Here is an 18,124-nt window from a genome sequence, read left to right as displayed (position 1 = left end):
GTACTTTTAATTATTGCATCCTATAGATTAACAAATTTTTTAGAGTTTAAACGACCATCATAATGATATGTGGTTATCCATTTATCTAAATATTTTCATTTTAATATTTTCATTTGATCCTGTGCTTCCATAAATTTCCAATCTTTACATTATTATTAATTTTAGTGTATTTGAATCACCCTTTTCCCATTTTTTGATTTAAATTTGGTCCAGCATATAAATACCTAGGGTATTCTAAATACTGGATTTTTCTCTTCAGTAGGGTGACAGAAAAATCTCCTTCTGTGGTAATTCTCACTTCAACTCTTTCGAGTGGAGAAATCTTGCCTTTGCTTCCACAAAAGTTAGTCACTTACAATCCTACTGTTTTTGGTATGAGGTAAAACCTAGTGGTTTAAATCCTCCATTTATTTCTCACATACACACATTTAAACGCAGATTTTACTTAGTATTTTTTTGTTGTTTAAAATACTTAAATGCAGATTTTACTTAGTATTTTTTGTTGTTTAAAATACTTAAACACAGACTCCGCCATTCTGGAAACACGGAATTGTAGTATTACTTTCTTAATACTTAAGAGGACTCTGTCGTCCCCTATAACCTCGGAATTTTCAGTATTTTCACTAATACTTTAAGCAGAACTCCGGCGCACTGCTGTTAACCTCGGAATTTTCAGTATTTTCACTAATACTTTAAGCAGAACTCCGGCGCACTGCTGATAACCTCGGAATTTTCAGTATTTTTACTAATACTTTAAGCAGAACTCCGGCGCACTGCTGTTACCTGTCAGTGCCTAGGTTCACAGGGTTTCACTTCACGCAATGACCCCCAGTCATTCGTCACACTTTTGTTTTAAATCCAGATTCAACTCACCACTTTGTCCTCTCCTCTCTCTCTCAGAGTTCCGTCAGCCGTCAGACTCCAGCGGGCGGGCCGAAATCCAGTCCCGGAAAGGGTCTGTGTGTCTTCCTGTTGAAAACAGCCGTGCGCACGGTCTTTTCCTGGAGTCTACCGACCCGCTGGAATCATCAGGCGTAGTTGGAATCCGGCTCTCGAAGGACCAAATTAATGTCAGGTTTAACCAACCTAACAATATTTATAACAACACAAAAAGAAAAGAGAGACAAAGTATTAGTTCCTTTTACTCGCTTTGCGAGGAGAGACAGTCAAGATTTGCTCAGTTACAGATCTCGCACCGCTCTGAAGCCTATCCGACCGCTTCCTCTTTTTATTGTCTTTCGGGGGTCCCTAGTTTACAAAAACATTGTTCTCTAAAGGATGGGGGGAAACAACAACTGCATCGTAAACAGGTCATAAACAGATTTATACATTAACAACACATTTCCCACAGTCTCCTACAACTGGTAGGGTCAGTTGTGACTTTTTGTTGAGTGTAATCAGCCTTCATCTTTATGACCTCCTCAACTGGACTGCTTCCTTCTCTGCTAGTTCAGCTCCATTTATGATCTTTGCCTGCAGACAAACTCACACATCCTTTACTCACACATACATCATGAAAGGTTATAAGATCAAATAGTCAAGTTAAAGAATAGGAGAAAATATAAGATAAATCTATATTCAATTATTCCAACAGGTTGGGTCTTGGGCTGCTCCCTCTCCTGGATTAGTTTAGGAGAGGGAGCAGCTCCATCAAATGGGGGGCCTATTTCCTTCCGGCCACACTACGTGCCGGTGGTTGGTGTTCCTGCCCGCTGGTGTACTTGTGGTTCTCGGTGTCTTGTGATGTGTAGCCGTTACTCACACTGATGTTACTCTTTTTAAGAAAACAAAGTAGGTCCCGCTGTTGTTTAGGTCTTTGCTTTGGTGGTGGCATTTTGCTGAAATAAGATGACAAAACATTTTTGGATGGTGTTGTCGTTACTTGGGATCAGTGACAAAGTTAGCAGTTCAATAATGGAAGGTTGCCCATCCCATGATTAAGATAACCTAACTCAAAAGATATGGTTTCTAAATATAAATGTAAACTAACAACAAGATGTTATAAACCAGCCACATTCATGACAACATTCCCTAGAGACAATTTTACCTCATTCAGAGGTCTCTTACCAGATTGTAGCTGATAGCGCAGTCTCCTGCATCTGCCCCACTTCCCAAAGACTCAGGGCAGCTAAGGGAGGGGGCAAGCCAGTGACATCACGCTGCCGACCTGCTTGTTGTGGCGAGGTGTACCATGTGGGAGAGTGGGTGGCCGGCATCTGTCTTGGTGTGGGGTCGGGGGTTTCGATTGGGTGCGGTGCTCGCTGGTGTCTGTCCTGTTGTGTGCAGAGGCTGGGGTAGTGTTGCACGGGGTCCTTGCTCCTGTGCGCTGGGTGGCCTTTCAATGTCTGTGGCTCGGATCTCCTCCATATCTGTCCCAGGTCCAGGGTGGTAGGTCTGTGGCTCCTCACACTCGCTATTGCATATTTTTATGGAGAAACCTTGTATACACAAGCGCGCTCACACTCAGACCCACAAGTGTTTAGATTCAGGTCTTAACAAATACAGAAATGTTCTATATTGAGCCACATTGACCACCAAATACATCTTGCATTCATAAGTACCGTGCACATTTTGGTAAAAAAGCTTTTAATATGAACATTTCTACAGGTGTAGAGGCAAGCAGGGTGTTATCTTGTATTCTCTTCATCCTTCTTGCTTTCTCCATTCTTTTGTCCTTCTCTTCCCTTTTCCTTTTTGCCCCACCTCTCTCTCTTTTGTGCTTCTTATTTTTTTCTTTTTTATTTCTGTCTCTGTGTCTGTAACAATTGAAATAATCCCAAAGCAGTTTCTAATAAAGTTTCTTTTATAAATATCAAGCATAGCTTTAAAGTGTTAGCTGTAATGCTCCACTTGTGAAAGTAAATCTGTTGGGCTTTTTCGTGGCACTCAGACAATTCTGAGCGCTGCCGGACAGGACACTTTGTGATATGGTCGGTAAAGCGTATTCGTCACTTCCTGTTTTCACTGTAGCACTCGGTTGATTGTTTGGTTTGTGAAGGCTCTCTCGTTTGATCTGATTTCTCTCTACTGTGATATCTCTTACTTGTTCTAATACATAAGCACGTTAAAACACATACTTTCTGTTGCTACTTTTAACATTTGGGGACTCCCCGTGTCTTACACGGTTTTTCTAGTAGTTGTAAGGGGTCGCTAGCTTAGCTTTAGCTCCACCATGGCTACCCGTTCTGCTGTTTCTCTCTCTGAGCCTCCTCCTCTCTCCTGCTCTCTGTGTCAGATATTCAGTTACTCCTCTGCCTCCTTTAGTGATAATGGTACATGTAATAAATGTAGCATTTTTGGAGGCGAGGGTGTTGGAATTGGAGGCCCGGCTCCGCAATGTTGAAAAACCAGCAGATAGCCGAGGCCACTTAGCCAGCGCGGAGCCACCGAGGGTAGCTCCCCGTAGCAGTCCTTCAGCAGAACCCACGCAGCTGGGGCCTCAGGGCAGCTGGGTGACGGTACGTATTATCATTATCACAGAAAAGCACAGTGGAGGGCAATAATTTTGTTTCTGCCCCTTCACAAATTGATTATTTTGTTCATAGTGTTACTTCATCATTGCGTAGTGCATTAGACAAGGCAGCCCCCTTGAAAAAGAAGGTAATTATTCATAGGAGGCAGGTTCCTTGGTTAAATTTAGATCTGCGTACTTTAAAGCACAATGTTAGAAAATTGGAGAGAAAATGGCGCTCTACACACCTAGAGGACTCCTACTTAATCTGGAAAAACAGCCTACTGTTGTATATAAAGACACTTCGCCAAGCCAGAAGAGCTTATTTCTCCTCATTAATAGAAGAGAACAAGAATAATCCTAGGTTTCTCTTTAGTACAGTTGCTAAACTTACATAGAGTCATAGCTCTGTTAACCCATCCATTCCCTTAGCTCTCAGCAGTAATGACTTTATGGGATTCTTCTTAAGTAAAATTGATTCTATTAAAAATAAAATCTTTGACATACTCCCGAAGATGATTACTTCATCCTCAGCAAGTGAGACAACATTGGAAATAACTGCAGAATTTGATCTGTGTTTGGACTGTTTTGATCCTGTGGAGCTTCCTGAGTTATCAGAAATATTAGCTTCATCTAAACCTTCAACTTGCATGTTAGACCCAATCCCAACTGTTAGGGTTTTTAATACTTTTATATTGTTTATCACTTGTGTCTGCTCTAAGTGCTTTCTTCCCCCACATGCCATAGACAAAGAGATAAGAGAGAAGGGTGAGTTATGCTATTATCAGCAACATCTAGGGACTGGCACCAATCCTCACTCCTTTCTCTCTGCTTAAAATCAAGACACATGAACCCTAACCTTTCACACACACACACACACCCTGAATGTTTGTTGAACTATGTGTGAACCAGCATGTTATAAATAAAGAGAGAGGGGTGTTAATGCTTTGTAGATTTGCACTGCAAAGTGTGAGCTACCCTTGCTGCAAGTACATCTGTGTCGTTCCTTACCTCTGAGTTGACTAAATAATACCTAACACCAACCAAATTATTTAAAAAAGTGTTTCCTCTGATCACCAGCCCCATTTTAGATATGATTAATCTATCCTTAGTAAATTGATATGTACAACCAGCTTTTAAGGTAGCTGTAATTAAACATTTACTTAAGAAACCTTCGCTTGATCAAGATGACTTGAAAAATTACAGACCTATATCCAATCTTCCATTCTTATCTAAAATTCTTTAGAAAATAGTTGCTAATAAAATGTGTGAGCATTTACACAGCAATGACCTGTTTGAAGAGTTTCAGTCAGACTTCAGAGCTCATCATAGAACTGAAACAGCTCTGCTGAAAGTCACTATTGATATTCTTATGGCCTTAGATAATGGACTTGTGTCTGTACTTGTCCTGTTAGATCTCAGTTCTGCATTTGATAGAGTCGATCATAATATTCTCTTAGAAAGGCTGGAATATGCTGTAGGGATCAGGGGAACAGCGCTAGGCTGGTTTAAATCTTATTTGTCTAACAGACTCCAGTTTGTTCATGTAAATGATAAATAATCTTTAAACTCCAGGGTTCAGTACTTGGGCCAATTCTCTTTACAATATATATGCTTCCAATAAGTCAAATTATCAGCCAGCATAGATAATTTGACCAATAGGTCAAATTATCAGGCAGCATAGAACAAATTTTTACTGATGATACTCAGCTTTACTTATCCATAAATCCTGATGAACCCAACCAGTTAGACTACAAGCATGTCTTGAAGACATAAAAACTTGGATGACTTAAAATTTTTTGCTTCTAAATTCAGACAAGACAGAAGTTGTCGTCTTTGGACCGGAGTCTTTAAAAAAGAAATTGCTTAGTCAATCACTTAACCTGGATGGCATTAAATTGACCTCCGGTAATAAAGTAAAAAACCTTGGTGTTATTTTTGACCAGGACATGTCATTTAAATCCCATATTAAACAGGTTTCTAGGATTTCCTTCTTTCAGCTCCGGAACATTGCCAAAATTAGAAATATCTTATCCAGGAGTGACGCTGAAAAACTAGTCCATGCATTTGTTACAAGGCTGGACTATTGTAATTCTTTACTATCAGGATGTCCACAAAATGCAGTTAAAAGCCTTCAGCTGATTCAAAATGCTGCAACAAGAGTTCTGATGAAAATTAAAAAGATAGATCATATTTCTCCTATTTTAGCTTCCCTTCATTGGCTCCCTGTTAAATCCAGAATAGAATTTAAACTTCTCCTCCTCACATATAAAGCCCTTAATGATTGTTCCATATGTCCCTAACAAAGCACTTCGTTCTCAGACTGCAGGTTTATTGATGGTTCCTATTCACTGTAAAATGTAACATGTTGTTTTAACTCAAAAAAAAAAAAAAAACAATTCCAAGGGCTGCCTCAAAATTTTAGATTAAGTCCAGTAAAAGTGTACAGTATAGTTGACTCAATGTTGTTAGTTTACTAAACTGTCAAAGATTGTTAACAGAACATGCCAATTTCAATCAATTTAAACTCTTCTTTGAGTTGAGCTAATCTGCATTAATACTTTAACATAAATGCTTGATGTAGTCATTTGTGCTAGAAAATGCATTTTATCTTAACTATTTGTCTTAATTGAACTAATTAAACCTTTGTAGTTGATTTAGCTAGTTAAACTAGTTGTTTAAACACTGATATATATTTCATCTTCAATATTTCTGTGAATTAAATCAATAGAAATTCATTACTTGATGTAACTACTTCAATTAGTTGTTTTAACTCTTAAATCTGATTCATCTTAAACATTTGCCAATTAAGTCAATTGAGATATAGACATTGACATGAAATCAGCATCTACCCCCATTACCCCATAATACAGCATCTACCCCCATTACCCCATAATAAAAATCAATGAAGCTTGCTCAAAAATGATTTTTTTAAATGAGCAACTTTTATTAATTATTTGTCATGCATGGAATAAACCACTTTGAAGCTTAGGACAATTTAGTCTGAAGTAAAAAAACATTCTTCAGAAAGAAGGACCTCAAACAGGCCATAGCAGCCTACAGTTCAACCAAGCCTATCAAAATGGCTCAAATATTCATAAGCAATGTTTTTTTTAAATCTAAATCTAAAGTAACACTACAACATATTGTATACCACTATCATTATCCTTGTATTTGAATATTTGTAATGAGCCATTTAACAATCTTAATCTAATTCAATGCTGAAAATCTGAAAAAACTGAATCAGCCACATTCCACAATAAAGATCCGAACTCAACTGAGGTTTTACATTGTCTTCCGCAAAAGTCTGTTTCTCAGGCCATGAACAAGGGATGAACACTGCCCTCCGCCAATGTTCATGAACACCTTCTGAATCACCTCAAAGGCGTATTTCTGATTTTTAGGGTAGTCTATGTTCAGACAGTAGAGCAGACCCATGAGCATGGCAACAGCACTTGGGATGTCCTTAAGATCAGTCAGGACCACCGCTTCCTCCAAGACCACAGACACGTCAACGATCTCTTCTCCATCTTTCACCATCACTGGACCAACTTTCATCCCTTTGCAGAAAACCCCTTCATCTTCAGTAGCCTGCAAAAATAACGAGTTGTCAAATAAAGTATTGTTGGTCACTAGTTGTAAATTGAATTCATGACATCAAGGACAAGCACGTTTACATTTTTACACCAATAAAATGTATACAGATTACAAGAAAAATGTTTGAAATAAATATTTTAATAAACAAATGTTACTAACAGATTTATTTATTTTTTACTGTACAATTATACCCCCCAACTTCGGCCAGATTTGAAGTTTGAAAATTGGAGCCAGTATCAATGTTGCTTGGAGGACCCTGGGGGAAAATGAGCGGGGCACCAAAGGGGCACAGTCAGTGTCATGAGGAACTGCTGTGTACAGCGTTAGATAAACACAAAGGTGTCACAATGAGCAGTCAGAGTGAACAGAGTGAAGCGTTTCTGCGAACGCTTCCGCATCCAGTGGAACAGAGGCATAAGTGGGTGACAACTACCGATATGGTATATGCTGCTCCTGTACCACTGAAAAATTAACCGAAACATTAATTTAAAGACAACTGAGAGAGAGACTGAACAAAATGCCCCCAAAAAGAAAATAATATTCTGCAGAAGAGGAGAAGGCGATTCCTCTGAAGTTGGCGGAGTTGTTCAGAAGCAACACAGAGGATGAAGGATTTAATGGATTCAGTGATGTTCAATGTGATCGGGAGCTTGGCAAACTTGCTTACAGGTAGCTAACTGGACTCGCTGTCTTGCTATGTTAATTTAGCCTATTCTGCCTCCCAGGTATGCTCTTTATGCTATTGTGTAGTTTGATAACTTAATGTTTGACATTAACACAAGTTATCATAGCGAACACCTACTCAGTCTGTTGTTGTGTTCTATTGGGTAGTTGATTAACTTGACTTTCCAGATTGTTTGTTCTTGGACTTTGTGGATTTTGTGAAAAAAAATGTCAAAATGCGACATATGTTTTTTCCCTCTTCATGACACATTTTTATTACTGTTGTGACTTATACGGTAAAATACGGTAGTGCAAAATTGAACACGTTCATACTTTTTTTATGGTCTTAATTGTCCTGAAATCAGTTTATTAACTTGTAGTACTTTTTAAGACCCTGCAGACACCCTGGAAATATAATCTTTATTAGAGCTCTGGGAACCACTGATTACACTGGAATTACACATTAACAACCCCAACCAAAGCCGTCACCCGTGACAAGGCGATAGCAGGTAACTCCTATTTGAGAAAATGATTAGACCACCCTTGTTTTTTGTTCTTGTTCATTTTAATGCTGGTACCACTAAAGATTTATCACCTGAAGAATATAATAAACACCACAAAAGATGCAGCTGATTCCATACTACTTTCCTATTTGACATGTTTAAGCCTAATTGTATACGGGGGGGGTACACATTACCCCAGGAATTGTAATCTTCACGTGATATACCTTTAGGTGTACCGCATTAAAATGAACAAGAAACTGAAAAAAACAAGGGTGGTCTTATGACTTTTCCATGATTGTATGTGTGTATAATATGAAAATGCCAGATAGTAGTGATTTACCTACCTCCACAGTCTTGGCCAAGGCATCATCTCTGAGGAAATGAGAAAGGCCTAACAGAAGAATGGTTCTTTTTGTGTGAGTAGAGTTCTAAAAAACAGAACAAAAAGTACAAACATTTCTCACGTTAATAAAATTAACGGTGGAAATTATTATTTCCCCCTGTCAGAAAAATCTTCATCTTAGGATCAAGAGCTCTTGTAAGCTTGGTTAGTTCTGGCAATCCACTCTTGGCTTTGAAAAGCTCAAGGAACCTGTCCAGGTACTGGTCAAGCCCAGAGAAGAAGACTTCTTTCAGGTTTACCGATGTGAGGCGAGCAAATTCTGATTCAATCTGCATAAACGGATGGGGGTCAAGGCACAAAAAAGAAAACTCCATCAAAGCGCACTTTTAAACAATTCTTTCAACAATACTGTGCAATCCATTCAACACACCTGAGGTACGAAGAACAAGGCAGGGCACCTTTCTTGAACTTGTGCGACCAGTGGCTCATCTTTTACGATCTCCTTCCTCCGCAAAGAGTAAGTATTGTCCCTCATTTTGTCAACTAGCTTCCAGTCAATTTTTCTTTTCTTCATTTCACTGTTATTCATTGAATAATGGCAGCTGTAACTGCGCAGAAATTAAGGAAATAATCAAAGAATTACAGCGTGCTTCACTGATAGTGTCATTGTTTTAACCAACATTAACATGGCAAATATTATTTTGTAGTGGAGATAAATGGCTCTTCATCAAGCCACATTTGTACCTTTCTATGTGTGTGTTTACTGAAATATGACTAAATTGTGTGTTTATGAATACATTACAACATTGACAATATTATTTGTTTGGGACAGTGCAAGTATCTATATTATCTATAAGAGAGGTCTAACCCTCAGCTTCCATTTACATCCGACCAAAAACGTGTGACAATGATAAAAAAACAAACATACCTGTCCAGCTTCACTGTTCCAGAAAGACCTGTCACAAGAAGCTAAAATAAAAAGACAATTTTAATATTTCTTCGTAATGTGGGCATATTGCCTAATACATTGTCTATTGTATTACCATGTGATCCAATAGAATGTAATATTGTTACATATTTTTAGCTTTAGGCATATGCAATACAAAGCTCTCTCAATATAAGGGCATCAGGGTAGTTTCACACATTGCTCATGAATTACTATAACGCACCCACTTGCAAAGAAACAAAATATACACGGTGCAATTCAAGCAATTTAAAAAATTCAACTGAATAAAAGTCTACTTTATGCGCGTGTGACGTCACTACACAAAGTTACAGATTGATAAAAAATAGGTCCTACTGAAAAACATGGATTAATATACCCTCACCCATTAACAACGGAGACAGGTGGGACTATGGTGCAGTAAAGAGAAAATACAGCAGAATTGTTCGAGAAGGTCCATACCTATTGCTCTGGCCAAATGGTTACAATGACTACTTAATTAACTAAACCCATTAGCGCATAGCATGTAGTAGTACAAATACACACTTATGAAGCAAGACAAGATAAAGGCTTGTAAATAGTTCACCGTAATGAGTTTGCTCACAAAACGTACTTTCATTATGCACTGCCCTCCACATGGGCACAATGACAACATGGCCGCTACGCTCTGTTACCTATTATTTTTAATGGCTTGCAACGCGTAAGGGCAGTTTCGTGCTGCAATGGGCAAAGCACAAGCACGAAGCAAAGCGTTGCGAAGTACCTCTGCCTTCCTCCCTCCCTGTTGGATGGAGTAAGGGGGAGTCAGGTTTAGCCTAAACCGGCTCAGTTATGGTTGAGGTGCAAACACACCCTCCATTTCTGCTACCTGTATAACCCCTTCTCTTTTCCAATGGTTATAATCAGTCTGACAGAGAGAGGTATCCCAATCATTTTTGCTTTTCGTATAACAATGGGCATCAGTGGGCTCTAGATGGACAAACTTTATCAGTTTATCATTTTACTTAGTGCCCCTACACATTCTGGTGTGGCCAGGTTCTGGCACTCGGTGGTTTGGTCTGGCCTCCCCGGCGGCCCTATAAATAAATAAACTCAAACCGAAACTATCTAGTTATGCTACTATAGACTTAGGCTGCTGGAGGACATAATGACCACTTTCACCCTCTTCGCTACATACTCACACTACTCTCCAATTTTGCATTATTTGCTGTTATTTCAGTTTTTAACTTTATGTTCTCTCTCTTTTCTCTTCCTAGAAGCTACACCTGGCCTGACTCTGTGTCTACCTGTGACACCTTTCTGGAGAGGGGCATCGTCCAAGCTACTGCTGGCAACAACTTAATGCTCACCCTCTACAGATGATCCACTTGGCCCTGTCTTTCAGTGTTTAACCCTTTCTCTCTCCTACATATAGCAATTGACTGAGCTTTTACAGTAACTAATTATATGTGCTCTCTTTCAGAGTCTAACCTTGAAAACTGGCTCAAAGTTTATCTGTTCTTTCTTTCTAGATGAAACAACTAAAGGAGCTATATCCACTAACATTTACTTTTCCTTCCCATAGAAAGTACTTCTGGATCAGTGCTTCTGTGTTGTTTTTGTGTCTCTGGTCTGTTCTCTCAAACCCCCATTCAGTCGTGGCAGATGGCCACTCACACTGAGCCTGGTTCTGCTGGAGGTTTCTTCCTGTTAAAAGGGAGTTTTTCCTCTCCACTGTCGCTGCATGCATGCTCAGTATGAGGGATTGCTGCAAAGTCGACGCCAGTGACTGTCCACTGTTGCTACATGCTCATCCAGGAGGAGTGACTGATACAAATCTCTGACTCGATGCAACCTGCTGGATTTCCTTAGATAGAAAATCTTTTTATCCAATTTGAATAAATAACTGGATCTGATTGTACTGTTCAATGGTTAGGATTAATTGGTATGTATGTACCTGACTTTTGTGAAGTGCCTTGAGACAACATGTGTTGTGAATTGGCGCTATATAAATAAACTGTATTGAATTGACATGGTTAAAAAAAAAAAAAAAAGACATCACGCTGCATTCCACTTTCACAATAAAAGCACGAGAGATAAAGATTTCACAATCAAGTATTTTTCTCCTCAACAGTATAATTTTTGGGGCGGTACAATTGTGCTTGTCTCCAAAATTGGGTGGGCAGTCTATGACTGTTAAAACTATACATGTTCATAATACAGTAAAACAAAGTCTACTTGTCACAAACTTCATGAAGACCCCACCTCACATAACTTTGTGATTGATAATCTAATAATACAACTTCTATTCTTGATTCAAAACAGTTACCCTTTAGTTTTCACTTGGATGTTAAAATGATTAGCATTACTTATTTGTTCAATGAAATAAGGTAATTTTAAAAAGACTGAAAAAGAATGTTGGAAAAAGATTTTTTTTTTCAGAAAGTAATGTTAACTTTGACAATTTTGGGCCAGTTACTTTGGGCCAGTTACTTTGGAAGTGCAATTAATTCCTGATAACATAAAATAAAAGTGAATGCTTTAAATAAAGGTGACTCACTTACTGAAAATTGTAAGTGTGTTAGTTGCTAGTTTTAACCAATAACAAAAGAAGAAAAACAAAACCATTTGTGGCTGTTCTTTCACCTGCTCCGTGGCAAGGCGATCCTTGCTTCTTAACTGCCTCAATGTTAAGATGATGCGCTTTATGTGATAGTAAAAGGAGTTATACACTCTATACCCACTAGGACAGTCATCAATTCCACACAACACACAAAAGCCAGGACTGCGACTGTGCATTGTGTTAATCTGACTCAAAGATGCCTCAGAGTCAAGGCACACATACGTAGCATAGAAAACAACGCCAAATCATTTTGGATATGGGGATGTTGCTGGTCAAAGGGTTGATTAAGATGCTAGCGGGCTGTTGTGTTGTGTGTTGTAAAAAGGCTGTTTCTATGGTGACATCTGCCAGCGAAATTACCATAGATGTGAATGTGGGGTTAAGTTTAATTCTCTTTCAGTTTTCTTACATAATTAATCGACAAGAAGATTCTTGATTTTGATAAAAGAGATAAGTGATTAGGAGAGATAAAACACATTTTTATAGATGCTTGAGAAGGAAAAAGAAAAAACTAACATAAAAAAGATGACTATCTTCCGGGTATGAGATCTCTACAGCGCATGCTTAGAAGTAAAATGTGTTATGAGCGTTGCGTTGATCACACAACATTTTACTTATTTCAAACATGTTTCCTCGTACTCGTACTCGTGCTCATCGTCTTCCGCTTTATCCGGGACCGGTTCGCGGGGGCAGCAGACTCAGCAGAGACGCCCAGACGTCCCTCTCCCCAGACACCTCTTCCAGCTCCTCCGGGGGGAGCCCAAGGCGTTCCCAGGCCAACCAAGAGACATAGTCCCTCCAGCGTGTCCTGGGCCGTCCCCTGGGCCTCCTCCCGGTGGGACGTGCCTGGAACACCTCCCTAGGAACGGGTCCAGGAGGCATCCGATATAGATGCCCAAGCCACCTCAACTGGCTCCTCTCGATGTGGAGGAGCAGCGGCTCTACTCCGAGCCCCTCCCGGATGGCCGAGCTCCTCACCATATCTCTAAGGTGTACCTCTCCCCAGAAATTAAGGTGTACTTCTCCCCAGAAACCTCCTCCAGCTCCTCTGTGTGGAGCCCAACGCGTTCCCATGCCAGCCGAGAGACATAGTCCCTCCAGCGTGTCCTGGGCTGTCCCCTGGGCCTCCTCCCGGTGGAACGTGCCTGGAACACCTCGCTAGGAACGGGTCCAGGAGGCATCCGATATAGATGCCCAAGCCACCTCAACTGGCTCCTCTCGATGTGGAGGAGCAGCGGCTCTACTCCGATCCCCTCCCGGATGGCCGAGCTCCTCACCATATCTCTAAGGGAGTGCCCGGCCACCCTATGGAGGAAGCTCATTTCAGCCACTTGTATCCGTGATCTCGTTCTTTCGGTCATCACCCAAAGTTCATGGCCATAGGTGAGGGTAGGAACGTAGACCGACCGGTAAATCGAGAGCTTCATTTTTCGGCTCAGCTCTCTCTTCACCACAGTGCCCACATTACTGTGGCAGCCGCACCGATCCGTCTGTCGATCTCCCGCTCCATTCTTCCTTCACTTGTGAACAAGACCCCAAGATACTTAAACTCCTCCACTTGAGGCAGGAACTCCCCTCCAACCTGAAGAGGACAAGCCACCCTTTTCCGGTCGAGAACCATGGCCTCGGACTTGGAGGAGTTGATCTTCATCCCAACCGCTTCACACTCGGCTGCGAACCGCCCCAGTGCATGCTGTAGGTATTGGCTAGATGGAGCCAGCAGGACCACGTCATCTGCAAAAAGAAGAGACGAAATATTCTGGTCCCCAAACCAGACCCCCTCCGGCCCTTGGCTGCGCCTAGAAATCCTGTCCATAAAGGTTATGAACAGGACCGGTGACAAGGGCAGCCCTGCCGGAGTCCAACATGCACCGGGAACAGGTCCGACTTAGTGCCGACAATGCGGACCAAACTCCTGCTCCGCTCGTACAGAGACCGGATGGCCCCTAGTAAAGGGCCCCTGATTCCATAATCCTGGAGCACCCCCCACAGGGCACCACAAGGGACACAGTTGAATGCCTTCTCCATGTCCACAAAACACATGTGGACCGGTTGGGCAAACTTCCATGAACCCTCGAGTACCCTGTAGAGGGTATAGAGCTGGTCCAGTGTTCCACGGCCGAGACGAAAACCACACTGCTCCTCCTGAAGCCGGGGTTCGACTATCGGCCGGACTCTCCTCTCCAATACCCTGGCGTAGGCCTTACCAGGGAGGCTGAGGAGTTTAATCCCCCTGTAGTTGGAACACACCCTCCGGTCACCCTTCTTATGTAGGGGACCACCACCCCAGTCTGCCAATCCAAAGGCACTGTCCCCGTCCCCCACGCAGTGTTGAAGAGGTGTGCCAACCATGACAGCCCCACAACATCCAAAGACTTGAGGTACTCAGGGCGGATCTCATCCAACCCCGAAGCCTTGCCACCGCGGAGCTTTTTAACCACCTCGGTTACTTCAGCCTGGGTGATGAAAGAGTCCAACCCCGAGTCCCCAGCCTCTGTTTCCACCAGGGAATGCGTGATGGCAGGATTGAGGAGATCCTCGAAGTACTTCTTCCACCGGCCGATAATATCCCCAGTCGAGGTCAGCAGCTCCCCACCCCCACTGTAAACAGTGTTGGCGAAGCACTGCTTCCCCCTCCGTAGGCGCTGGATGGTTTGCCAGAATCGCTTCGGGGCCAACCGGTAGTCCTTCTCCATGGCCTCACCGAACTCCTCCCAGGTCCAACTTTTTGCCTCTGCCACCGCCCGGACCGCGGCACGCTTGGCCCCACAGTACCTGTCAGCCGCCTCAGGAGTTCCACAAGCCAACCACAGCCGATAGGACTCCTTCTTCAGCTGGACAGCGTCCCTTACTGCCGGTGTCCACTACCGGGTTCGGGGATTGCCGCCGCGACAGGCACTGTAGACCTTACGGCTGCATCTACGGGCAGCAGAATCGATAATAGATGTGGAGAACATGGTCCATTCGGACTCTATGTCTTCAACATCCCTCGGAATCTGGTCAAAGCTCTCCCGGAGATGAGAGTTGAATACATCCCTGGCCAAGGGGTCCGCCAGACGCTCCCAGCAGACACTCACTATGCGCTTGGGCCTGCCAAGTCTGTCCGGCTTTCTCCTCCTCCAGCGGATCCAACTCACCACCAGGTGGTGATCAGTGGACAGCTCAGCCCCTCTCTTCACCCGAGTGTCCAAAACATGCGGCCGAAGGTCTGATGATACAACAACAAAGTCGATCATTGACCTCCTGCCTAGGGTATCCTGGTGCCAAGTGCACTGATGGACACCCTTATGTTTGAACATGGTGTTCATTATGGACAATCCGTGACTAGCACAGAAGTCCAATAACAAAACACCGCTTGGATTCAGATCGGGGAGGCCATTCCTCCTGATCACACCTCTCCAGGTGTCACTGTTGTTTCCCACGTGGGCGTTGAAGTCCCCCAGCAGAATAATGGAGTCGTCCCCAGGAGGGGCACTATCCAGCAACCCCGACAGGGACGCCAAGAAGGCCGAGTACTCCGCACTACCACTCGGCCCGTAGGCCGAAATGATAGTCAGAGACCTCTCCCCAACCCGAAGGCGCAGGGATGCGACCCTCTCATCCAATGGGGTAAACCCCAACACGAGACGGCTGAGCTGGGGGGCAACAAGCAAACCCACCCCAGCCCGCCGCCTCTCCCCGCGGGCCACTCCAGAGTAGAAGAGAGTCCAGCCCCTCTTGAGGAGATGGGTTCCAGAGCCCACGCTGTGCGTGGAGGCGAGCCCGACTATTTCTAATCGATATCTCTCGACCTCCTGCACCAGCTCAGGCTCCTTCCCCCTGGAGAAGCTAAAAAGGGCTTCAGGGGTGGATGTAATCTGCCCTGAGTACCTCAAGTCTGGGTCGGGGACAGTGCCTCTGGACTGGCAGACTGGGGTGGTGGTCCCCCTTCATAAGAAGGGTGACCAGAGGGTGTGTTCCAACTATAGGGGGGATCACACTCCTCAGCCTCCCTGGTAAGGCCTATCCCAGGGTGTTGACAGCAGAGTCCGGCTGATAGTCGAACCTCAGCTTCAGGAGGAGCAGCGCGGTTTTCGGCCTGGCAGTGGAACACTGGACCAGCTCTACACCCTCTGCAGGGTACTCGTGGGTTCATGGGAGTTTGCCCAACTGGTCCACATGTGTTTTGTGGACCTCAAGAAGGCATTCGACTGTGTCCCTAATGGTGCCCTGTGGGGAGTGCTCCAGGAGTATGGGGTCGGGGGCCCTTTATTTGGGGCCATCCGGTCTCTGTACAAGCGGAGCAGACGTTTAGCCCACATTGCCGGCACTAAGTCAGACCTTTTCTCCATGCATGTTGGACTCCGGCAGGGCTGCCCTTTGTCACCGGTCAGGATTTCTAGGTGCAACCAATGGCCGGAGGGGGTCTGGTTTGGGGACCTTCTTTTTGCAGATGATGTGGTCTTGCTGGCCCCCTCTAGCCAAGACCTACAGCATGCACTGGGGTGGTTCGCAGACAAGTGTGAAGCGGCTGGGATGAAGATCAGCTCCTCCAAGTCTGACGCCATGGTTCCCGACAATGGTCAAGAAAGAGTTGAGCTGAAAAGGAAACCTCTCAATTTACGGGTCGGTCTACATTTCTACCATCACCTATGGCCATGAACATTGGTTCATGACCGCAAGAATGAGATCCCAGATACAAGTGGCTGAAAGGAGCTTCCTCCATAGGGTGACCAGGCACTCCCTTTGAGATAGGGCGAGGAGCTCGGCCATCCGGTAGGGGCTCAGAGTAGAGCCCCTGTTCCTCCACATCGAGAGGAGCCAGTTGAGGTGGCTCGGGCATCTACAGGTCCTTCTCAAAATATTATCATATTGTGATAAAGTTCATTATTTTCCATAATGTCATGATGAAAATTTTACATTCATATATTTTAGATTCATTGCACACTAACTGAAATATTTCAGGTCTTTTATTGTCTTAATACGGATGATTTTGGCATACAGCTCATGAAAACCCAAAATTCCTATCTCACAAAATTAGCATATCATTAAAAGGGTCTCTAAACGAGCTATGAACCTAATCATCTGAATCGACAAGTTAACTCTAAACACCTGCAAAAGATTCCTGAGGCCTTTAAAACTCCAGCCTGGTTCATCACTCAAAACCCCAATCATGGGTAAGACTGCCGACCTGACTGCTGTCCAGAAGGCCACTATTGACACCGTCAAGCAAGAGGGTAAGACACAGAAAGAAATTTCTGAACGAATAGGCTGTTCCCAGAGTGCTGTATCAAGGCACCTCGGTGGGAAGTCTGTGGGAAGGAAAAAGTGTGGCAGAAAACGCTGCACAACGAGAAGAGGTGACCGGACCCTGAGGAAGATTGTGGAGAAGGGCCGATTCCAGACCTTGGGGGACCTGCGGAAGCAGTGGACTGAGTCTGGAGAAGAAACATCCAGAGCCACCTTGCACAGGCTTGTGCAGGAAATGGGCTACAGGTGCCGCATTCCCCAGGTCAAGCCACTTTTGAACCAGAAAAAGCGGCAGAAGCGCCTGACCTGGGCTACGGAGAAGCAGCACTGGACTGTTGCTCAGTGGTCCAAAGTACTTTTTTCGGATGAAAGCAAATTCTGCATGTCATTCGGAAATCAAGGTGCCAGAGTCTGGAGGAAGACTGGGGAGAAGGAAATGCCAAAATGCCAGAAGTCCAGTGTCAAGTACCCACAGTCAGTGATGGTCTGGGGTGCCGTGTCAGCTGCTGGAGGTTTCTGGGGAGAGGTACACCTTAATTTCTCTACTGAGTCTGCTGCCCCCACGACCCAGTCCCGGATGAAGCGGAAGACAACAACTTTTTCATTTTCTTAAAACACATTAAGAGCTGCAAACATCAGTGAGGTAAAGATGGGCACCCTGTCTCGTGAAGACTTGGGGGATCTTTTCCCAGGACCAGAGAACATTTTAAGAAGAAAAGCCATCTGGATTGCTTGTCATGGTGCATCAGAGGATGTCAGTTTCTCAATGACATAGCCTTAACAAACCATCTAT

At 43.5% G+C, this 18,124-nt stretch overlaps 1 protein-coding gene across 4 annotated transcripts in view; it reads right to left on the bottom strand.

Moving 5' to 3' along the window:
- Positions 1 to 6,396: 6,396 nt before the first annotated feature.
- The window catches only part of LOC124877366 (cyclin-dependent kinase 1-like), a 110,334-nt gene continuing 98,606 nt past the window's right edge, over positions 6,397 to 18,124 (bottom strand). For 3 of the 4 annotated variants that reach the window (XR_007040502.1, XM_047380487.1, XM_047380484.1), the window contains 4 exons: positions 9,486 to 9,526; positions 8,988 to 9,165; positions 8,559 to 8,642; positions 6,397 to 7,042 (listed from right to left, as the gene is read on the bottom strand). Coding sequence is in view for 3 of the 4 variants with exons in the window: in XM_047380487.1 (XP_047236443.1) it covers positions 6,737 to 7,042; positions 8,559 to 8,642; positions 8,988 to 9,165; positions 9,486 to 9,526 (609 nt within the window). In the remaining variant the exon portion in view is untranslated. The other variant, XM_047380485.1, reaches the window with a different exon arrangement.

This window comes from Girardinichthys multiradiatus, chromosome 12 (assembly GCF_021462225.1).
Source record: "Girardinichthys multiradiatus isolate DD_20200921_A chromosome 12, DD_fGirMul_XY1, whole genome shotgun sequence".
Taxonomy (NCBI): domain Eukaryota; kingdom Metazoa; phylum Chordata; class Actinopteri; order Cyprinodontiformes; family Goodeidae; genus Girardinichthys; species Girardinichthys multiradiatus.
The sequence above is the reverse complement of the archived record's forward strand: the minus strand, read 5'-3'. Positions and strand labels throughout refer to the sequence as shown.